The 24,331-nt window shown below is 37.4% G+C and overlaps 1 protein-coding gene and 1 pseudogene across 1 annotated transcript in view; one reads left to right on the top strand and one right to left on the bottom strand.

The window, feature by feature from the left end:
• LOC125150337 (putative exonuclease GOR) overlaps nt 1-24,331 on the top strand; it is a 38,502-nt gene that overhangs the window by 10,664 nt on the left and 3,507 nt on the right. Inside the window, exons 6-13 of the mRNA XM_047830124.1 lie at nt 6,160-6,256; nt 10,046-10,108; nt 11,509-11,658; nt 13,160-13,273; nt 16,158-16,231; nt 16,404-16,511; nt 17,787-17,902; nt 23,524-23,662. Coding sequence (XP_047686080.1) covers nt 6,160-6,256; nt 10,046-10,108; nt 11,509-11,658; nt 13,160-13,273; nt 16,158-16,231; nt 16,404-16,511; nt 17,787-17,902; nt 23,524-23,662 — 861 coding nt within the window. The remainder of the gene's footprint in view (nt 1-6,159; nt 6,257-10,045; nt 10,109-11,508; nt 11,659-13,159; nt 13,274-16,157; nt 16,232-16,403; nt 16,512-17,786; nt 17,903-23,523; nt 23,663-24,331) is intronic.
• LOC125150339 (60S ribosomal protein L7a-like) lies at nt 1,366-2,437 on the bottom strand (annotated as a pseudogene).

The raw sequence follows: 24,331 nt of genomic DNA on the forward strand, positions 1-24,331 counted from the left end.
CTGAAACCAAGACTTGGATGCTCAAGCAACTAAGCCACCCGGGTACCCCATTACTGTTATATTCATTGTGATAAAATATGCATGACATAAAATTTCTCATTTTAACCATTTTGGGTGCACAATTCAGTGTTACTAAGTACCTTCACAATGTTGTTTAACCATCACTACTATCCATTTCCAGAGCTTTTCTTCATCCCAGATAGAAACTCTGTACCTATTAAGGTAATGAATAACTTTTCATTCTTCTCTCCCCCCCTCAGCCCCAGGTAACCTCTATTTTAATTTCTGTCTCTGTGAATTTGCTTACTACAGGTACCTCATCTAAGTAGAGTCATGCAATATTTGTCCTTTTGTTTCTGGCTTCATTGACTTAGTGTAATGTTTCCATAGTTCATTCATGTTGTAGCACATATCAGAATTTCATTCTTTTTGGCAGCTGAATAATACTTTATTACTTGTGGTACCACATTTTCTTTATTCTAGTGATGGACATTGTAGCTTTCTTTGCTTGTAGTAACTTACTCTTTTTTTGGAGTCTCAGGGTTATATTGGCCTAATAGAATGAGATGTAAAATGTTCCCTTTTTTAATTTTTGGAAGATCTTATGAATGGTTACTATTCTTTTTTTTTTTTTAATCTTCTTTAAATGTTTAGGGGAATTCATCAATGAGGTCTGGGCTTGTGGATATTTTTTTAATTACCAATTCATCTCCTAGGTCTACTCTTGAGTCAATTTCATGAGGTTTTATCTTTCTAAAATTTCACATGTCATCTAAATTTTATAATACATTGGTATATATTTGTTCATAGTATTTCTTTATCATTCTTTTTATTTCTGTGAATTGTGTGGTGATGCCTTCTCTTCCATTACTGATTTTAGTAATTTGAGTCTTATTTCTTTTTTCTTAGCCTAGCCAAAGTTTTGTCAATGTTGTCGACCTTTTCAAAGAACCAACTTTTGCTTTTTTAGTTATCTCCATTTTAGAAAATTCTTCATTTCATTTATTTCTACTCATTATCATTTCTTTCCTGCTTTCTTTGGGTTTGGTTTACTATTAAAATTACAGTTTCTTAAGATGGAAGGCAAAGTTTTTAATTTCCATTTTATTTTTAGTAAAGCTATTTACAATAGGAATTATTCTCTAATCAAAAGGTTTGGTATGTTGTGTTTCCACTTAAATGTATCTCAATTTTTAAATCTAGTTTGTTATTTCTTCTTTGCCCCACTGTGTAATTTCCACACATTTGTGAATTTCCCAAATTTCCTGTTGTTGACTTAAAATCTAATACCATTATGATCAGAGAACATACTTTCTGTGATTTAAATCCTTTTAAATTTATTGAGCATTATTTTATGGCCTAACACATGATCTGTTCTGGAAAATGTTCTGTATCTGCTTGAGAGGCATTACATATTCTGCTATTGTTGCATAGAGTGTTCTATAGATGTCTTCGAGGTATAGTTGATTCATAGTGTTGTTGAAATATTTTATTTTCTTCACCATTTGACTTGTTTCCATTATTGAAGTATGGTATAGAGGTCTCCATTCTTTTTTTTTTTTTTTAAATTTTGACACTGGCTGAAAGAGAACTTTTTATTGCTTTATGTACAGAAAATTCAGCATCCATTTAGCCAGTTGGGTGGCCATTTGTTTAACCTTTGCCTTTTCCAACTTGGCAATGCAAGCCAGACTTTGGACCCAGGACATTGCCTCCCCAGTGGGGGTGGATCTCATCATACCTGTCTTTTCAATTGGTCCTGATGGCTTCCACCTGCTTAGCCAGACCTCCTTTGTCTTCTGACTTAACCTGTGTGAAGGTGACAGTGGTACAAGTCTTCCTGTGAACCAGACAACCCAGCCTGGCCTTCCCCTTGATAATGCACTAGGGAACCCCCATCTTAGGACATATGTCAGGCAGGAAGACAACCAGCTCAATGGGATCCACATCATGTGCAATCACTACCAGCTGAGCCTTCTTTGTCTCCACTAAGGTGGTAACAGTATTAACCCCAGCTCACAGGATGGGCAGCCTCTTAGTGGGGACATCACCTTTGCCAGCAGCTTTCTTCTCAGCCTGGGCCAACAATCTCTGCTTCTTCTCTTGCTTTATCTCTAGTTTGTATTTGTGGGCCAGTTTAAGCAGTTGAGTAGCTGTTTGGTGGTCCAAGCCCTGGGTGAACTGGTTAATCACAGGTGGCACTTTTAAACATTCCTAGAGAATAACCCTTTGCTGCTGCAGCTAGATGTAGCAAGGCCATTTGACAAAGTGGGTGAGTCCCTTTTAGGCTGAATGTCCCGTCTGATGCCAAAATTCTTGGGCCTTTTCTCAAATGGGATTGACTAAATTCTTGGCCTCCTGCTTCTTCACAACAGCGGCACCAGGCCACCTTCCTCTCCTTGACATTCTTTCCTTTCAGCATCTTAGATGGTTGGAGAAGAGAGAAACTTTAGGTATCCATTCTTAATGTTGAATTGTTATTTGTCACTTGAGTTCTGTCAGCTGCTGCTTTCTGTATTTTGCTGCTCTGTTATTAAATGCATATTTGTTAATAATTGTTATGTCTCCCTGATGGATTGGCTCTTATCATTATGTCTTTGTCTCTAGTAACAACTTTGTTTTAAAAATCTACTTTGTCTGATACTAGCATAGCCACTTCACATATATTTTACTATTTACAAAGTACATCTTTTTTTCTCCTTTACTTTCAACCTGTTTGGTCTTTGACTCTAAAGTGTCTATCTAGAGGTGCCTGGCTGGCTCAGTTGGTAGAGCATGCAACTCTTGATCTTGGGGTTGTAAGTTTGAGCCCCGTGTAGGGTGCAGATCTAAAGTGTCTACCTTGTATACAGTGTAGAGTTACATATTTTTCATGATTCTTCCAGTCTCTTCCCTCAGTTGGAGTATTTAATCAATTAACATTTAATAAGTACTGACCAATAAGAGGATTTACATCATGTGTTTTGCTATTTGTTTTCTATATGTCTTGTGTCTTTTTATTTTCTCTATAATTAGTGCTTTCTTTTGTGTAATATAGATATTTTCTAGTGTATCATTTAAATTCCCATGTCATTTCTTTGGCTATATTTTTTTAGTTACTGTCTTACTTTTTGCCTTTAGGATTACACTTACCATTTTAATTTAAAACAATCTAATTCAGATTAAAACTACCTTCATTTCAATAGCCTATAAAAATTTTGTTCCAGTATATGTTTCCTACCCCCTTCTTTATATCATTATTATTATATGGATTATAACATTATATAAGCCTATCAACACAATTTTGTAATTACTGCTCTATGCCATTGTTAAAACAGGAGAAAATGATTACATACGAACACATATATTCTTCGATATTTTCCTATAAATTTATATTTACCAATATTAATTCTCATGTGAATTCAAATAACCATCTAGTGTATCTGTTGTGGACCCCCTAGAGTACTGATAAAAATTTTTACACTTTTCAGCTCCAGAATTCCTAAAACTTTTTATTTTTAAAATTTCTCTTTATTCATGTTGTCCATGTGGTAAGACCCCATTTTCTTTGCTTCTTTAAACATAGTTTCTTTCATTTTTAAAACATATTTACAAAGTCTTTGTACTTAAAGTCCAAAATGTGGACTTTCTCAGGGACATTTTCTCTTGGCTGGTTTTTATTCTGTATGAGGTACACTTTTTTGTTTCTTTACATAACTCATAATTTTTTTGTTACAAACTGTATGATTAAATAATAACTGATTTCAGGTACATTTTTGTTTTGTTGCTAGGTTTTGGTTTTTCTTGTTGCTACTTATTTGTTTAGTGACTTTACTGAACTAATTTTGTAGATTCTGTATTCCTTTCAATGTACGGCCACTAAGTTCTCTAGTAGCATTGTTTTTTAAGTTCTTGCCTTTAATTTTTATTTTAAGGCCTCCTTCAAAAGGATCACCCTCTGTCAGCATAATCTACTTGTTAGCCAATGACTGGTTAGAAATTTTTCTTAAATGCCTTGTCTGTATGTCTTCCTCCCTTTGCCAGGGGGAATCTATGTGAGAAGAAGTGCCTTAAAACTTAAGTTGACAGCCAGCCTTAGCTTTTACGTCCTTGTTCCAGGGCTTCAAGAACAGCCACTAGTGAGTGAGTAGGGCCTTATCTTTTCCCAGGTCTTTCCTGGGCCACCTTTTAAGCTCCAGAAATATGTCAGGACCTTTCAAATTTTTTTGTGGTCACCTAGGTCTCCAAAATGTTTTTTAGATTCCTGGCCAGGTTTGGGGCCCCTGGGTGGCTTAGTTGAGCTTCTGACTTCAGCTCAGGTCATGATCTCACAGTTGGTAAGTTCGAGCCCCACATTGCAGGCTCTGTGCTGACAGCTCAGAGCCTGGAGCCTGATTTGGATTCTGGGTCTCCCCGTCTCTCTGCCCTTCCCCTGCTCTCTCTCTCTCTGTCAAAAAAATAAACGTTAAAAACATTAAAAAATTAAAATTCCTGGCCAGGTTCCTGTTTGCCCAACAAGAAATCATAACCTTAGGTGGCTGTCATCTTGCCACCCAGTTGCTATTGTTTTAGTAGCACCCAGGCAATAGGGTCCCCCCGCCTGCACCATGAGCTGAGTTCTGACTCAAATACCCACAACACCTTGAGAGTAGATTTTCCAGGGAGCTGCTTATTCAGACAAAATATTGTCTGTGTTCTGGGGATGATGTTTTTAGTGTAGCTGTAAAAGAAGTCCGTCCTCTCTGTTGGCTACGAGGCTGCCAACTTTTTATCACTATGGCATTAAGCTGGCAGGTGGGAAGTGGGTAATGGGAAAACCCTCAAGCTAAAATGGTATAGACTCCATTGTCTTACCGAGGTTCAGTAGTTTCTCTTAGGTAATTCTCAGTTTGTTCTGTGGCTTTGGTTAATTTTCAGAGTTTTGAAATGGTTACTTTAGTTGTTTTGTCTGCATTTTAATTATTTTTATGGGAAGGTGAGTTCACGAACGTTCTTGTTCAGCCATTCCGGAAGTCTGTCTCCTCCAGGATTCTATACTGGTTGAAGAATAATGGCAACGCAAAGACAGACAAAAAAAGCAGCCTGTTACAGAGACATGTTATCCTTTATTATTTCAATTTGCTTTTCTTCTCTCCTCTCCCCAACCCCCCATGGCTTTCTCTCTGTGAAGTTTAGTGTAGTAAGAAGAATCTTGGCTTTGGCGTTTGGTCACTCCTGGATTCATTTACTAGCTCTGCAACAGTAAGTTATCTACTTTTTCTTGAGCCGCATACAGGTTAGTCATGATGGCACCCATTCTCACTGATTCACAATGAAGACTGAGAAAACATTTAATGACTATTCTACCAAACCTGCACATACTAGGTGCCCGATAAAGCATTAATACAATGTATTCATTATATTACCCTTACTGGTTTCTGTCATTTTTTATCCATTTGTTTTCTTTTACTGACCTTTAGGATTTTCATGAATCCTAGCATAAAAATATTGATTACTGGGGCACCTGGGTGTCTCACTCTTGATTTCAGCTCGGGTCATGATCTCACAGTTGATGAGATTGAGACCTGCATCAGACTCTGCGCTGGCCATGGAGCCTGCTTGGGATCCTCTCTCTCCTCTCTGTCCTCTTTATCCTCTCTCTCCCCCTCCCCCCTTCTCCCTCTCCTCTCTCTCTATTTCTGTTTCTCTATCTCTCTCTGTCTCTCAAATTAACTTAAATAGTGATTACTTAATGGTTTTAGAAAAGTAACCTATAAACTAAAGATACTGAAAAGAGGATTATGTCTTTCCTTTGCTGTGTGATCTTAAGCAAAGTATTTAGCCACCTTGAGCCTTTGTTACCTCAAACGAGAATAATAATAAGCACCTTTGATACATTAGGGGCTTGCTTTGAGAATCAAATGAATATGCACTGTAAGCTTTTTGTACTCTGAGATACTGTGGTTTTAGTTTGTGAAGAGAAGTATCTAGTTCCTCGATTTGATTCATGGGATAATTTTTTTTCTTTCCTCTCAAAAGCCATGAACAGAAAAATGTAAAATAAGTTGCTTTTTATTTGTGCCATTTTTTCCCCATCCCTTGAGTTATATTTTGCCATATTTATTCCATTATATTGTAAACGACATTTATTATCCATCATCTTGAGATTTAATATCTTTTATTATTCACTTCATGGTCTAGGCTAAAATAGAAGAAAAGGCCATTTATGAACGCTGTGGCAGTAGAAATATGTATGTGAACATAGCGATAAATACTCTTAAGAAACTGAGAGATCAAGGTAATTTCTTTATAATTAATCAAGTGATAAGATAAAAACTTGTGATCAACACCTGACATTAAACATGTTTTTTTTTTTTTTCATTAGCAGGGTCGTTTTTAGGTATTCAATGAAACATAGTTTAAAAATATTCTCTTGAGTAGAACATGCAAGGGGGATTTTTGGTTGAAAATAAATTAGATTTGAAATTAGACATATGAATATAACTCCTTGAGAGCAGTTATCATGGAGATAATTAAATTTGGTTTCTAGTTATAAAAGTAACTCATTCCATGTGAAATAGTATTTCTCAGCTCTTCTTTTTTTATTACTGCCCCCCTAAGATCTTTTTTAGACATTGTTTTTTCTACCACGCCCACCCCCAACCTCCAGTAGTATTAAGTACTTAAGGAATAATATTTTGTTGGGTAAGGCTGAGTTTTGGAAAGCCACATACCATTGTAATATCTGTGGTTTTTTTTTCTTTATTCCTCAAGAGCCAGTTTTGTTTGCTTGGGGGTAATCCTACCCCCAATTTTGTTTCCTTGGGGGTATTCGAGAATACATAGCATGGATTCAAATAATACAGAAAAACATTAAAAAAAACAAAACAGCCAAAGACAACTTTATTCCAAATTTTTGTTATAGACCCTTCCATAATGACTACAGAAATATATGTAATTTTAATAATTGAGATGAATGCAGTCATTTGATGTATGCTCTAACTTTTTTCACTGAATAAAGTATCCTAGAAATCTTTCATCAGTTGATCTAGAATGTGTGTTAGCATCCAGATCTGTATCGTACATTTTAATGACTACATGATACTCTGTTGTACTGACCTGTAGTACTGATACTCCATTGTGTAGAGTGTAGAATACAGAAGAAACACACGCACTGAGTATCTAAGTGGCTTACATGTTTTTTCTACCTTATGTTCTGTGATTAATGGAGTGTGAACTCAAACATTTCCTCATACTAGAGCCTATGTATCCTTAACATAAATCCCTGTGCACAGAGTAGCTAGCAGAAAAGGTCTGCATGTTTAAAATGGGTAAATATTGCTAACTGCCTCCAGAAAACATTTGCTGTTTACATTCCCCACTAATAGGGTAGGAGTATAAGCTTTTTCCTCACACCTTGGAAAAGTTCCTCATTTATCCCGTTCTGGAGTGTGAAAGTATAGACCAGAAATGAAATTATTTTAGCTTTTTATTATTATTATAAGGTTGAAGATCTTCCTTTTATCTATCTCAATTTAAATTGCCTTTTTGCATCTTTCTGTCCCCTTTTATTATCAGCCTATTCATCTGCAACAACCTTTCGCATATCCCCTTTTAATGGGCTTCAAATGTTTTCCTCAGTTTGTCACTCACTGGTACTTCAGCCTTATTTGTGAAGTTTGTAATAATAAAAGCTTTTCACTTTTACTTTTTTCTCTTTTTTAATGTTTGTTTTGAGAGAGAGAGAGCACGTGTGCACGTGCATGCAAGCAGGGGAGGAGCAGATAGAGGAAGACAGAATCCTGGTGCAGGGCTCTATCCCATGAACCGCGAGATCATGTCCAAAGGCAAATCAAGGGTCAGACGTTTAACCATCTGAGCCACGTAGGTACCCCTAGAAGCTATTTTAGAAGTGCAGTTAGGGGCACCTGCATGGCTCAGTCGTTTAAGCATCTGACTTCGGCTCAGGTCATGATCTCCGATTTGTGGGTTTGAGCCCCACATCATCCTCTGTGCTGACAGCTCAGAACCTGGAACCTGCTTTGGATTCTGTGTTTCCTCTCTCTGCCCTTCCCCTGCTCATGCTTTGTCTCTCTCTCTCTCTCTCTCTCTCTCTCTCTCTCTCTGTCAAAAATAAATAAACATTTAAAAATATATATATATATAAATAAATAAAAGTGTAATTAATGTCTTGCTTTTGGTTTCTGGGTTTTGTGTCATGCTTAGAAATGCTATTTTAATTTCAAGAATATAAAAACTTGATAATTTATAGCATTTAAACCATTTTTTTAATGTTAAATTTTATAGTAAAGAACATGAGCAGGGGAGAGAGGCAGAGGGGGAGAGAGAGAATCATAAGCATGTTCCACACTCAGTGTGGAGCCTGACACAGGGCTTGATCCCATAACCCTGGGATCATGACCTGAGCCAGAATCAAGAGTCAGATGTTCAACTAAATGAGCCACCCAGGCGCCCCTATGGCATTTTTTTATGTACAGCACTTGAAATAGACTTGAATACCTGTGTTACAATATACAAGGTCTCAAGAACAGACATTTCTTGAAAGGAGACCTATAGATGGCCAATAAACGCATGAAAAGATGTTCAACATCACTCATCTTCAGGGAAATAAAATCAAAACGACAATGAGATCACCTCACACCTGACAGAGTGGTTACAATCAACAACACAAGAAACAAGTGTTGGTGAGGATGTGGTGTGTGAACTGGTACAGCCTCTGTGGACAGCAGTGTGGAGGGTCCTCAAAAACTTAAAAATAGAACTACCATGTGACGTAGTAATCCCACTACTGGGTATTTATTTACCCAAAGAATATGAAAACACTAATTCAGAAGGCTGTATGCACACCTGTGTTTATTGCAGCATTATTTACAACAGCCAAATTATGGAGGCAGCCCAAGTGTCCATCAGTAGATGATGGATAAAGAAGATGTATATAGATAGAGGTGTGTGTATACATATATATACACATACATATACACACAATGGAATATTTCTCAGCCATATAAAAGAATGAAATCTTGCTTGCCATTTGCAACAAAGATGGATCTAGAGTATATAATGCCAAGCACAGTAAGTCAAAGAAAGACACCATATGATCTCACTCATGGGTAAATTAAGAAACAACGAATGATAGACACCTGGGTGGCTTAGTCGGTTAAGCATCCAACTTCTGCTTAGGTCATGATCTTGCAGTTCATCTCTGTGCTGACAGCTCAGAGCCTGGAGCCTGCTTCAGGTTCTGTGTCTCCCTCTCTCTTTGCCCCTCCCCCGCTCATGTTCTCTTCTCTCTCTCTCTCTCTCCCTCTCTCTCCCTCTCAAGAATAAACATTAAAAGAAAAATGGAAAAAAAGAACAAAGGAAAAAAAAGACAAATCAAAAAACAGACTCTTAACTATAGAGAACAAACTGATGGATACCAGAGGGGAAGAGAGTGGGGGATGGGATAAACTGGTGAGGGGGATTAAGAATACACTTATCTCAGTGAGCACTGGGTGATGTATGGAATTGTTGAATCACTATATTGTACACCTGAAACTAATAAAACACTATGCTAACTACTCTGGAAGTAGAACAAAAAACCTAATAAAATAAAAATTGAAATAATAAGAAAATAAAATATACAGGGTCTCTTGTTTTAGTATTTTCATGGTATTCTCACTCCCCCCCTTCTCTTCGTATTAAATACAGCATAAAGATACTGAACATAGAAGTCTAAGTACACATTTGGATATTTGCAATGAAATGGAAATGGTTTGCAAATTGTGAGAGTTATAGTCAGTAATGATGTAAAACTCATTGACTCATATTTAGACATACTCTAACCAATACACAGAATATAGTAGCTTTAGAAAATACGAAGTCCTGATCTAATTATTTCATAAATTACCATTTTTCCCAACTTAGCATTGGTTATGAAGTAGTTTGGTCTCCCATGTTGGGTGCCTATTTTAAGGTAAAAATAAAGACTTCACTGTGCTGTGGACCTTTCTCATGTTTTATACTTTTTTATAAAGCAGACAAAAATAATTCATTGTCTCAGAAGAAGAGTTCTTGTATGTTTTAGGTGTCCCTGGAAGCAATAACAACGATAAAACAACTGGATTGAAAAAGAATGAAAAGAAAAGTGGTAAGTTTGGTGCAATGTTGACAGACTCTTGACCTTGTTACCTTAAAGGAGAAGTAAATGTGGTGTGATGCAATTAGTAAACTATTGTGTTGGGGCGCCTGGGTGGCTCAGTCAGTTAAGCGTCCAATTTCAGCTCAGGTCATGATCTCACAGTTTGTGAGTTCAAGTCCTGCATCAGGCTCTGTGCTGACAACTCAGAGCCTGGAGCCTGCTTCAGATCTGTGTCTCCCTCTCTCTCTGCCCCTCCCCACTCGTTCTCTCTTTCAGAGAATGGACATGAAAATGAATGAATAAATAAACTTGTGTTTATGAAGGATCATCTGCAGACTGAATATTTAATAGCCTTTTTAAAAATTAGTATAAATAGATGAAAAAATGGGCTCTACTTAGGCAGTATTTGAATTCTCAGCCTCCTTTTTGAAGAGTGGCGGGAGGGGATACTTAATACCTATCCAGTCAGTGAGAGTAGTGCTTCTCAAATTTAACATGCATGGAATGACCTGGAAATCTTGTTCAAGTGCGGATTCTGATTCAGGATGTCTGGGAACAGCCTCCAAGTCTGCATTTGTAACAAACTCCCAGGATCAAAAAGCTAAAGAAAAAGTGTTACTTGATTTTGGTCGTATTTTGAATAAAACCAGATGGTAGCACCTGTCTTGTCCTCTAAGTACTTGTCTGAAACAAAGCAGGTACTTCTAGAATCTCCTAATATTTCTCACACAGAAGAATTCTTTTTTGTACAAAAGGGTTTGCCAAAGATAGTGTAGCAAATTCTGCCAGAATTTTAAATAACACCTTAGGAGAAATGTTAGGAATCCATTCATGTGAGGGGTTAGGGTTAGTGATGTTGGAAAGAGATCCTTGAACTTGAGCATTTTGCCCTTGTGAGAGTTACCATGTTTCCTGCTTGTAAGCTTCTGTACTCTGCTTATCTCAGTGTTTATTAAGAATCAATAAGCATGATTTGGAGTCAGAAGACCTGAGTTGTGTATTAACTGTGTTGTGTAACCTTGGTCATGTGCCCTCATTTCTCTGAGCCTCATTTTCTTTGTCTGTAAAAATGAGGTCAATAGGTTTTCGCTTCTGGGTTAATATAAAGTTCAAAGTCCTGACGATAGTTTTTGGCATGCTTAATATGCACTGGCTATTACTGATGGGATTCTTACTTCCCCTTCTCTTAGCCATAGTATAGGACCTCAGATGATGCAGAGAGCAATCAGTATCTACATATCTATAGGTCAAAGGATATGAAGACTTTAGTTTTTTTAGACTACTTCCTTACTTAATGTTAATCAGCATTTGAGCTTTTCATATCTGAAAGGGTTAGTAGACTCTAACCTTACCACTACCTTAAAACATGTTATTTAAATTTTATTGAACCACACTTCTTTTTTTCTTAGCACTCACAGGAATTGTTCTCTACAGACATCTGCAAGACTACCTTCTAACGGAAGAACAGTTACATGAAAATGACTATCCACAACCCAGCCCTGAAAAACCAGGAAGTATTCTTCTAAACCCAGGCATGACCAAAGCTCTTCTAAATGACAGTAAGTATATGGGACTGAAAATGATCCTTGCTACATGCTAAGGCTGGAACACTAAAAGGATTATTTCCCTTTCCACTTCATTTCCATTGTGTTAGAAGTTTATTTTCTTAATTTATTAAATATTAACAATCATTTCAGGTAAGTACTAGCATTACCTTCATTCACACAAATGAGGAAAGAAGCCCACAGAGGTCAAATGACTTGTCAAAGGTCACTCTGAAAATAAGTAGGAGAGCCAGGATTTGAACCCAAGGAGTCTGATTCTGGAGTCCCTACTCCTACCAACTATTCATATGCAGTGTCAGTTTTGAATACTTCCTGTCCTTTAATTAGAAATTCTTATAAAAAAGATTTACAATTAGTGTTACTATTTTACATTTTCTCTAAATACTAGGCATAGTTAAAATTCATTCCTTCCACCAAGAAGAAAGAGAGAATATTTAATATCCCAGCTGTCAAACCTTAAGTCCATTGGAGTTGGAAATGGAATTTTAGAAATATTTTTCTGGGTGCCTGGGTGGCTCAGTGAGTTAAGCATCTGACTCTTGGTTTCAGCTCAGGTTATAGTTTCATGGTTCATGGGATCGAGCCCTCCATCGGACTCCTCACTGACAGTGCAGACCCTGCTTGGGATTCACTCTCTCCCTCTCTCTCTGCTCCTCCCCTGCTCATGCTCTCTCACTTGCTCTCTCAAAATAAATAAACATTTAAAAATATTTTTTTCAATGACTAGAAAATATTTATCTTTTGTATCTTTAGAATTTTTCTCATTATTGTCTTTGCCATTTGAGTTACCTTTTTTTTTTTTTTTCAACGCTTGACCCAGTTAAGAACAGAGGCTCTGAAGGAGGAAGGGAAACCTGCATTTGGTTGTTGGTTTTCCCTCCAGCCTTGGTTTTCCCAAATCTGGATCATACAGCTACCCCCTTAGGTCTTTGTGAGAATCAGTTACAGGAATGCATGCGAAGTGCTCGGCACAGTACCTGCCTCAGAGGCTCATAATAGACTGCAACTAAGAGTTGCCATCATCATCAGAACCAATTTGAGGATTATCACTGAAAACCAATGTTCACAAATGGGTCTAGTGAAAAGCCCAGATCTACTCTCAATGACTTAATAAGCATGCAGGCCCCTCCATGTTTAAAGGGGATAATAAGGAAGACATATGTCCTATTTCAGGAGTTACTATGTACTAAAAGTAGATAATTAATCAAGTTGGCTACAGTCAAATTATGGCTCTAAAACCACAATTATCTGGCATTAGGCTGAATCTGGAGGCAGACAGGATGCCTGTTGGAAGACAGGCACCCCTGGTGCTGGGAGCCGGTCACCTACAAGTATTGTTTTGGGTAATCCTGCTAAGTTCCCTGTTACCTCACGGTCAACCCTGGGCATGTAATCCATGCGTGATCAAGAATGCAAAGGCAGTTAATTCCCTGCATTTCGGTTCATTTGTCTTTTTTCCCCAAGTATTCATGAATAATTTCATATTTTGTTTCAGCTTCTAGGAAGATCTGTTGTCGTTGTGGGAAAATATATGGTGTGACTCCCGCAGGCAAACACAGTAGGGTAGAAGAATGCTACTACCACTTTGGCCGAGTGCTGACTCAGAAAGGCAAGTATTTGGTAGTTCTGCTTTATTTATTTGACAAGCCAGTGCTTGTCAGAGAAAATATCGATAAAGTATTCAGTTCACTGTATTTGTCAGGTGCAGTCCAGTCGAGAGAAACTGTACCGAATCTGAAGTTTGAATTACAAGCACCTACTTCTGACCACCACTCGCTACCCTTGTGGCCCACTGGTGTGGGGAGTCCCAGGCTGTGAGGGGGGTGCGGGAAGACCTCACAGCAGTCAACTGCCTCCTGATGTCACCTGCTTTGCACCTGCCAGCATTAGAATCATTTCTTTGTTAATAGCTTCCATTCCTTGCCGCCCCCACCCCCGCCCCTGCCCTGAATGAAGATGAACTGTTGATTCCTTCCCCCACCAGCCCCCATCTTGCCTGCAACACCATAAATTTGCTACAATCCACTCAGCTGGTTTTTTTTCCTATTCAAACCAAAAACCTGGGTGCTGTCATTCGTCTTCGCACCTTTTTGTCTTAGCAGTGTGTATGTCTTAGGTATTATCCCTCAGTAATGTAGTCTGAGCCTGTCCCTTCTCTACCTCTACTGCCACTGTCTGGGTCCAAATCACCCCTATCTCGGTCCCCAATTGCTGCAGTGTCCTGCCCAGTCTCGCTGCTTGTACTGTACCCTTTTCTCTCCTACCCACGCACCCCCCCAGTCTATTTTTCACCCCAGAAACTCGAGAGTAATTTTTTTTTTTTTTTAATTTTTTTTTTTTTTTCAACGTTTATTTATTTTTGGGACAGAGAGAGACAGAGCATGAACGAGGGAGGGGCAGAGAGAGAGAGGGAGACACAGAATCGGAAACAGGCTCCAGGCTCTGAGCCATCAGCCCAGAGCCTGCTGCGGGGCTCGAACTCACGGACCGCGAGATCGTGACCTGGCTGAAGTCGGACGCTTAACCGACTATGCCACCCAGGCGCCCCTCGAGAGTAATTTTTTACATCACATATCTGGTCCTGTTTCTGCCCTGCTTTGATTAAAACCCTTTGGTTACCTTGCTGACCCTGCCTGACTTAGTCTCTGCCCCCCATTTTCTCCCCTGTCCATTGTTACTTTCACACCACACTGACCCCCTGTCCAGAGCCTTCTTACCCATTATTCTCTCTGCTTTTGCCATGGCTGTTTCCTTTTTATCCTTTGTGTCTCTGCTTCAGTAGTACCTCCACAAGGTCCTTTCTCAACCCCACTGTCTGAAATAGGTCTGCCTTCTTCTATCTGCCTCTTCCTTTCATAGCACTTAACTACATTTTGTAATGATCTACTAGTTTATCTGCCATCTCCAAAAGACTGTGAGCTTTTGGAAGGACCACCATCCATTCTTTTTTTTTCTCCCTATGTTCTCCCCAGCACTTAGCATAGTACCTAATACATACAGACTGTCAATAAACATTTGGAGAGATGGGTGGACAGATGAACTATTGATGTAGAGATCGATATGAATGTGAATGATATTGTAATAAATAGTATGAAGAAGATAAAGCCGGGAGAAAATAGAAGAGAACAGTGGGTGTGATTGAATGACTGAATAAATACATGGATAAATAATAAATCAGGTAACTTTGGCCTGAATGTTGAGAGCATGGAGGGCTTATTTTTGGAAGGTGGAGGGACTATGAATTCCAGAGGGAGTAGAACAAAGAAGGGAAGGTACTGAAGAGGAGTAAGTGTAGCAGATAGACCATCAGGGCTAACCAGACCATACAGCATAATGAACAGAACAAGGACATTGGAACTGGCAGACCTGAGATTTGGGGCTCTTTTGACATCAACTTTCCCTGAGACCTTGGGCAAGTCACTTAAGCTCTCTGAGCATTTGTTTCCACCTTCATAGAATGAGCTTTATGTGGCAATTGAGTGAGCTGACATGTCAAAGTCCTGGCTTATAACAGATGCTCTGTTAATACTGGTTCTCTTCCTTCTTTACTTATCACAGGAGAAGGTAAGAGAAAGCTGTGGGATGTCAAGATTGGATGAGTAATGTAAGACTGATTAAGCATGAGCCTTCAGCACCAGCCTGAGAAATTTGCATTTGATCAGTAATAAACAAGGGAATGACTTGAGGAAAGTGATAAAATGAATATGTGTGCTTTAAGGAGATTATTCTAGCCCATTTTATAGGAAAACTGATGCATAAACCACTGTAGACAGAAGGAAGTAATAGGAACAGTTGGGAGAACATTACCTTGGGCCAGAGTGAAGAAGGGCTAAGGTGGATATGGGAACAGATGAGCTGGATTATGGGATTGGGGTAAGAGATAGGAAGATTTGGGATTATAGCTGTGAAAATGTACATAGTACTTGGGCAAAGATACAGAAGAAGAGGGCATCAGGATTTGGTAGGTCCAGCCAAGGCTGGAGATGACATCTGCGTCATGGTCTCAGTCTACATAACTGGGTGATGTTTCTTGGATCAGATCAACAACTCAGACATAGGAAGGGAGAATTTGGTACTTTGAGCCCCTCAGCCAGAGTAAAAAGGTCAGGGAGTGGGGAAGAAAAGGTCAGGGAGTGGGGAAGATGTTGAAAACATACTTGAGGTTAAGTCCAAGCAGAATAAGGGGGTGATGCCAGAGGAGAGCTGAGGGATCAGGACAAAATAAGAGAAGTAAGGGGGTGGAAGGTGTTCAGGACATTGGTAACTGTAATTCACCTTCAAAGTGCAACCCACAAGAACTCTGTTCCAGGAGTTGGTTTTTCCTGTTCATTATGAATATCCAAAAACATGACTACGGGGAGGAGTAACATCAAGTACTTGCACAGTGTCCTTACAGGTCTTGGAGGGTAAGATAAGACACATGCTCTGGGAGTGAGCCACTCTGCCTTATAAAGTTTGCCTGATTTGATTTTTATTTTTTGATTGGTTTGCAGTCCTCGGTGGCTCAGAAACACGGTACAGCTGTTGTGAAGGTGTCCTTGGCTCTGCCGGGTGTCAGGTCGCCAAGGTAGGGCTTGTCACCCAGACCGCTGCTTGTTTCAGAACGAGACTTGCTGCCTCCAGAGATGTGAAAGAATTTGAAAGGGTTAATTAAGCTAATTTTTAGTTGGTGAAATTTTTATGAGCTTAACGGTGCTTGCAGAAATAGCCGGTAATTTACTTGGCAATGTTTATTTCAGCTTCACGTTCATGACCAAAAGGAAAACCTAGAGGGCTTTGTGAAGACTTTTGTCAAGTCCCCGCCCCCCGACGGCAATCATGGTGTATTTGCTGTGAACTGTGAGGTGGTACGTCCGTGTTTTCTCTCTTACTGCAGTAATTACAACCGAATCCTTGTGGAGCACTTGGCACGGTGTGTGTAACATCACTTGGCTGGGCTTTCTTTTGAGGCCACATAGTTCTGCGTGTAATTCACCGATCTTCAGAAGCAACTGAAGTGCAGGAGAGGTGACTTGGGGGAATTCCTGTACTTAGTAAGAAATGAGGCCAGGAACTGGTCCGTGGGTCTCTTTTTATTTATTAGTTTTTCTTAATCTATCACCAGTGGTGCTTCTCCTGCTCAAATTGCTGAAATTGTGCGGGTGGAAAATGTTACAAATAATACTGTTATCCCCAGCATCAGCATAAAAACTTGAATGAATTTTCAGAAACTATTGTTTATAGAGGCAGCAAAATATTTATGGTGATTTTTCTTTATCTGAGAATCAATATGAGAAAGTAGGGAACAAAGAGAACTGAATCGTATGACCTGGGAAGCTTCACTGCTTCCCTCCTGTCACCCTGGAGCAGGTATAATGGATGTTTTACTCTGTCAAGTATGGGGTTAATAATCATTCCACGGTAACAGTAAGAATCAGATACACTAAAATAAGGGAATGTACGTGGGACGTGTCAAACATCACATGAACGGTTGTCTCTACCAAGACATAAAGTTTTTATTCCCTCTATTATATTTGGAGAGCGGATTTTAGAGTGAATTACAATAAATAGAGAAGGACATTGTTCAGTTTCCAGCTTAGGTCTTCAACTGGAAACAATTCAGGCTGCTTCAGGCTTTGAAATCAATTATTAGCATGTTGTCCTCTCCAGTGCCACATTGATATTTATGGTAAAGTTTTTCTTTTTTTCATTCAACAAGATCTATAACTGCATTAGCCAATATAATAACACTCAAGTTCTCAGTCACACTAGCCATATTTCGCATACTAAGTAGCCACCTGTGGCTAGTAGCTGCCATATTAGACAGCATAGCAGTAGAACATTTCATCATCACAGAAGGCTCTCCTGGATAGCACTGATCTCTAATGAAAGCAATTGTAAAGGCTAAGTCCAGAAAATGAAATTATTTTCTTAGCAGAAATATTACTAACATTAAGGAAAAAAATTAAAGCTTGGAACATCTTTTACAAGACTGTCAGATCCACTGACTGGCTTTTGTTAGTAAATCTGAATAATATGATTAAATTGTATGTTCTAGTTAGAAATACTCCTTTAAGATATCTTAGATGTTAAAATATGTTTACTCAATATGATATATGAGTTTAATATTTCCCCCTTGATAGTGCTACACAGCCAAAGGCTTGGAACTTACTCAAGTGACGGTGGTTGATCCCAGCCTTCAGGTGGTCTATGCTACATTTGTGAAACCAGATGAAGAAGTAATTGACTATAACACTAGGTACGGGTCATATAAAAGGGTTTTTTTTTTTAATATGAAATTTATTGCTAAATTGGTTTCCATACAACACCCAGTACTCATACCAAAAGGTGCCCTCCTCAATGCCCATCACCCACTTTCCCCTCTCCCACCCCCCTTCAACCCTCAGTTTATTTTCAGTTTTTAAGAGTCTCTTATGGTTTGGCTCCCTCCCTCTTTAACTTTTTTTTTTCCTTCTCCTCCCCCATGGTCTTCTGGTAAGTTTCTCAGGATCCACATAAAAGGGTTGGTTTTTGAGACTGTAGAATATTCAACATGTTGTTTATGTGCATTTTAGCTTTGTACTTGTATTCATTTAGTGTTAGAGCATGAGTTATGCTATTTGCCTTTAATTCATTGATTTGTTCAAGAATATTCATATTTTATTAAGTACTTGATAAAATTGTACAGACACTGTGTTAGATCCCAGGTTACAACCCTAAATAAGAGACAAAGCTTCAGCCCTGTTGAATGTTGACATGTTGGAGTGGTAGGTAGGAGATGAGAGAAGCACAAATAGTGAATAGATTTTCTTATTCATTCGTTTGTTAAATCATTAATCAGTTCCTTTTGAAAATACCATTTTATCTTCTTCCATTAGGTAAAAATTGTCATTAGATAAAATATCTGCAATCTTACAGACATGTCCCTGAGTATACATGGCTTTGATATGGTTTGCAAAGTAATAGTTCAGGGCAGATTCTCCTAATAATCATTATTATTAAAGTATGACCTATTTCTGACCCAAACTCAATGCTAACTTGAAATTATACAATATAGATGCATCTTTAATTTTTATAAACCTCAGATGAAACACCAGTGATATGATTGATCAGTTAAATTTAGGTTTCCTTAAGGCTTATAAGCCATATAAAATGACATATTTGTATATTTAAAAATAAAATAGAAGGCACTGATCTGAATTCACTTTAGAATAAGAAGTGTTTATTATTGATGGGATTATATTTATTCAATTTTAACAAATTCTCCAATACTACTTAAAATTACTTATTTATATGTGTGTGAGTATATATATATGATTTGTTTAGATATCTAAACGAATAGGACTTATCTATACACAGAGTATATATATCATATGGTATATATATACTATATAGAATTTATATAGTATACATAATATAATTGTAATAGTGTATATAGTAAAAAATCTTATATATATTATATATAAAGTATGTGTGTCATATAATGTGTATATGTCCATCATTTTAGAACACAAGCAAAGTGGTCATGTAAGTTAAAAGCTGTTTTGATGATGAATTTTGAGAATACTTATAGATAATTCTAATAAACATTTTTTAATATAAAGTCCCTCACAGTTCATAAAAATGGTTGTATGCACAAAACTCAGGAAAAGTTATGATCAGAAAATATATTTTGTATACTAATCTTTCTCCTGACCTCATTGGATTTTTTTTTCCTACTCATTTTGGCCATATCCTAATAGCCCTATTTTACTGTTGTTGTTTTTTTCCAGCTGTATTGGGGTATATTGGCAAACAGAATTGTAAAATACTTACAGTTATCATACTTTTATTGGTACTTATTCTTCCATGGCCTTAATGGAATCTTTCCTACCTGCTTTTTGGAACAGGTCAGGAAGTACTTGGGTAGTTATTGGTATTCATAGTGACAAAATGGTAACTGAAGGGTCTGCATTATAAGTAAATATGGAGTCTCAAAACAACTTCAAATGCATTCAATGCCTTGCATTTTTTAAAAACGGTTTTAAAATAAACCCAAGTACCCCTTGATAACTTCCTCTTAGTCCAAATATTTGATTAATTATCACATTCCCTAAGCTTGATGACTTGATGATGGAGTCAGGTATCTTTTTTCTTTTTTTAACTCTGAAAGTATAATTAGCACACCTTATCAGTTTGAGGTGTACGACATAATGATTTGTCATTTGTATACATGTGAAATGTTCACCACAATAAGACTAGTTTCCATCTGTCACTATACAGAGTTTAAAACTCTTGTCAGAACTTGTAAGATTTACTTTGTTAGCAGCTTTGAAATTTACAACACAGTATTGATGATTGTAGTCCCAATGCTGTGCATGACATCCCTTTGATTTATTTTATAAGTGGAAATGTGTACCTCTTGATCTGCGTAATCTGTTTTTTCTACTTCCTACCACTTTCCCCTCTGGAAACCACAATTCTGTTCTCTATGAGTTTTGTTTGTTCATTTGTTTAGCCTTTAAGAGTCCATTTATAAGTGAAATCATATGGTGTTTGTCTTTCTCTGACTTATTTCACTTAGCCTAATACCATCTAGGTTCATCCATGTTGTCACACATGGCAAGATTCCATTCATTTTAATTTTTAATTTTTTTAAACATTTATTTATCCTTGAGAGACAAAGCATGAGTGGGGGAGGGGCAGAGAGAGAGGGAGACACAGAATCCGAAGCAGGCTCCAGGTTCTGAGCTGTCAGCACAGAGTCCAATGAGGGGCTTGAACTTGTCAACTGCAAGATCATGACCCAAGCCGAAGTCGGACGCTCAACTGACTGAGCCCCCCAGGTGCCCCAATTTCATTCATTTTTAGAGCAAAGTGGTATCCCATTGCATATACCACATCATCTTATCAGTTAATCCATCAATGAATACTTAGGTTGTTTCCGTATCTCGGCTATTGAAAATAATGCTGCAGTAAACATTGGAGTACGTACGTCTTTTCTTATTCTTCAGATAAATACCCATAAGTGTAATTAGTTGCTCATATGGTAGTTCTATTTTTAATTTTTTGAGGATGCTCCATATTTTTCATAGTGGCCACACAATTTATATTCCCACCAACAGTGAATGAATGTTCCTTTTTCTCCATATCTTCACCAATACCTGTTATCTTTTTGATAATAGCCATTCTAACAAGTCTGAGGCAATATCTCATGGTGGTTTTGATTTGCATTTCCCTGAAGATTAGTGATATTGAACATCCTTTCATGTGCCTATTGGCCATCTGTATATCTTTGCAAAAATGTCTATTCAGATCCTATGCCTAATTTTAATTGGATTGTTTGGGATTTTTTGTTGAGTTGTATGAATTCTATCTATTTCTTGGTTAGTTATTAACTCCTTACTGGATAAATGATGTGCAAATACCTTTTCCCATTCAGTATGTTATTTTGTTGATGGTATCTTCTACTGTGCAGAAGCCTTTTAGTTTCATATAGTCCCATTTGTTTATTTTTGCTATTGTTGCCATTGCTTTGGAGTCAGAGCCAAAAAAAAAAATTCTGAAGCCAATGTCATGGAGCTTTTTGCCTGTTCTCTTCTAGGAGTTTTGTGGTTGCTGGACTTATAGTTGATAACTTTTTAATTTTTGAGTATGGTATAAGATAATAATGCACTTTAATTCTTTTGCATGTGGCTGTCCAGTTTTCTCAGCACCATTTATTGAAGAAACTAACTTTTCTCCATTGGATATTCATTCCTTTTTTGTTATGTATTATTTAACCGTATGTACATGGGTTTATTTCTGGGCTTTATTCTGTTCCATTGATCTCTGCCTTTGTCTCTTGATCAGTACTAAACTGCTTTGATTACTCTAACTTTGTAATACTGTTTGAAATCAGGAAGTGCGTTGCCTCTAACTTTGTTGTTCTTTTTCAAGATTGCTTTAGCTATTCAGGATTTTTTGTGGTTCCATAAAAATTTTAAAATTGTTCTATTTCTGTGAAAAATGCCATTGGAATTTTGATAGGGATTGCATTGAATCTGTAGACTGCTTTGGGTGATATGGAAATATGAACAATATTCTTCCAATCCATGAGCATGGAATACCTTTCCATATACTGTTGTCCTCTTCAATTTCTTTCATCACTGTCTTAGTTTTCAGTGTACAGGTCTTTTACCTCCTTGATTAAAGTTATTCCTAGGTATTTTATTCTTTGTGATGCTTATATATGGGATTTTATTTATGAAATTTCATTGTTAGTGTAAAAAATGCAGATTTTTGTATATTGATTTTTGTACCCGGGAAATTTACTGAACTCATTTAGTCTATCAGTTTTTTGTTGAGTCTTTATATTTTCTTTATAGAACATGATGTCATCTGCAAATAGTGACAGTTTGACTTTACTTTCCAATTTGGATGCCTTTGATTTTTTCCTGCCTCATTGCTCTAAAACTTCCAATACTATATTAAATAAAAGTGGAGCCAGGTATGTTTTGTTTTTGACAGGAGACCATAATGTCAATATAAAATTTAAGTTCAAAATACCTTCCCAGTATTTTTATCATTTGCTTTTCTCCTAAATTGCAGTACAGCGTAGCAGTAGCCATGTTTCTGGACAGTTATCTAGAAAATGCTTCATGAAAGCCACTCGGGTAGGTTTTTTTGTTTTTTGTTTTTTTATTTTTTTATTTTTTATTTTTATGTATTTCATTGGGTCCTTATAAGCCATTAAGATTGGTAAGTGACTCTACAGATAAGACTGAGCCCAGAAGGTTAAGTAATTTTCTGAGAATCTGTGGAGGAAGTAAATAGCAGATTCATAGACTAATTCAAGCATAGGTTATCTAGACTCTACCTAGGACTCCATTTGCTCTCCTATGCTACCCATATTTCATTTATAGGCTTTATATTTTTATTATTTGAGTATATTTGACATGCAGTGTTACATTAGCTTCTGGTGTAAAATGTGATTCAACATCTCTGTACGTGATACTATGCTCACAAGTGTAGCTAGCATCTATCACCATACAATGCTATTACAATATTATTGACTCTATTCCCTATGATATACTTTTCATCCCCATGACTTAGTCATTCCATAACTACAAGTCTGTTTCTCCCATTCCCCTCTTGACATTTTTCCCATCTTCCTATCCCCGTTCCCTCTGGCAACCATCAGTTTGGTCTAATTCTGCTTTTTGATTGTTCTTTAGTTTCCACATGTGAGTGAAATCTCAGACTGACTCATTTCATTTAGCATAATACCCTCTAGGTCCATCCATGTTGCCACATATGGCAAGCTCTCATTCTTTTTTAATGCTGCATACTATTCCTGTGTGTAGGGTGAGCAGTATCACATCTTCTTTATCCATTTAGCTATCAATGGACACTTAGATTACTTCCATGTCTTGGCTATTGTAGATAATGCTTTAATAAACATAGCGGTGTATATAGCTTTTTAAATTAGTGTTGTTGGTTTCTTTGGGTAAATAACCAGTAGTGGAATTATTGGATCATATGGTATTTCTACTTTTAATTTTTTGAGGACCCTCCATATTGCTTTCCACAGCAGCTTTTTTAGGCTTACTTTAATGGGAGATACGTTACTTAACTAAATTGTAATGGACGAAACTGAGCTTCTACAAAGAGGAGCGTTCAAAGGAACCCTGTGAACTCGGAATGCCTCCCGCCTTCCCAGCCTTACATAAATTAATCAGTATTATAAATTTTACTAGGTTACAAATATAACCTAGTGGAGGGGCAGCTGATGGTCATAAGTCAGATCTTTGTTTTGTTCAGTGAATGTTTCTCACATTGGGTCAGTAATGTGTTCTAACCATACCTGATGAAATCCAGTAAGTTATTTTCTTCTATGCATTATGTGTCTTATTGGGGCAGGTTTTCTGGTGTGGTCGAAGAGGACCTGAAGAACATCAAAACTTCAATCCGTGATGTCCAAGCCATCCTGTTGAACCTGTTCAGTGCTGACACTGTCTTAATTGGACACAGCTTTGAAAACAGTCTTTATGCTCTTAAGGTAAAGAAATACAGGCTTATACTTTTACAAAACAGTATGTGTTAAGATGGTAGTCATTATCATTGTTATCAGTGATTGTTGATTTGCCCCATTAACTAAGAAGAAAAGAACTGCTGTCCATGTTGATAACATAGTCCAACTATTATAAACCAGAAGCTACAATATAAGACAGCTAAAGTCATTTGGTTCATCCAGATCAGAAAGTCCATTATGATAAAACCAAAATCATTGTTTAACATCCTCTTTAATAATTGTCTTTAATACTCAAATGGGGAAGACTAAGTTTATCTAACAGGTTATTTTATTCACATCCTTAGAGACACTTTTTCATATTAAGTCAGGTAGGTTTATAGGTACGCTCAAAATCAAATGTCATGTTCATTTTTTTTGGCATGATCTACTTGAAAATATCCCCTGTAATATACTTCAGGTTAAAATTATCTGTTCTTTGCTGTGTGTTCTAGAACAGGAGTCAGAACACTATGGCCCATGCTGGCCACCTAGTTTTTACAAATAATGTTGTTAGACCCACTGCTCCCATTCACTTCTGTATCTTCTGTAGCTGCTTTCATGCTACAGTAGCACTGCTAAATAGTTGTAGCAGAGACTGTGTGGTCTCCAAGCTGAAAACATTCACAACTGGGCACTTAAAGACAGAGTTTGGTGGCC

This window comes from Prionailurus viverrinus, chromosome D4 (assembly GCF_022837055.1).
Source record: "Prionailurus viverrinus isolate Anna chromosome D4, UM_Priviv_1.0, whole genome shotgun sequence".
In the NCBI taxonomy this organism is placed as follows: domain Eukaryota; kingdom Metazoa; phylum Chordata; class Mammalia; order Carnivora; family Felidae; genus Prionailurus; species Prionailurus viverrinus.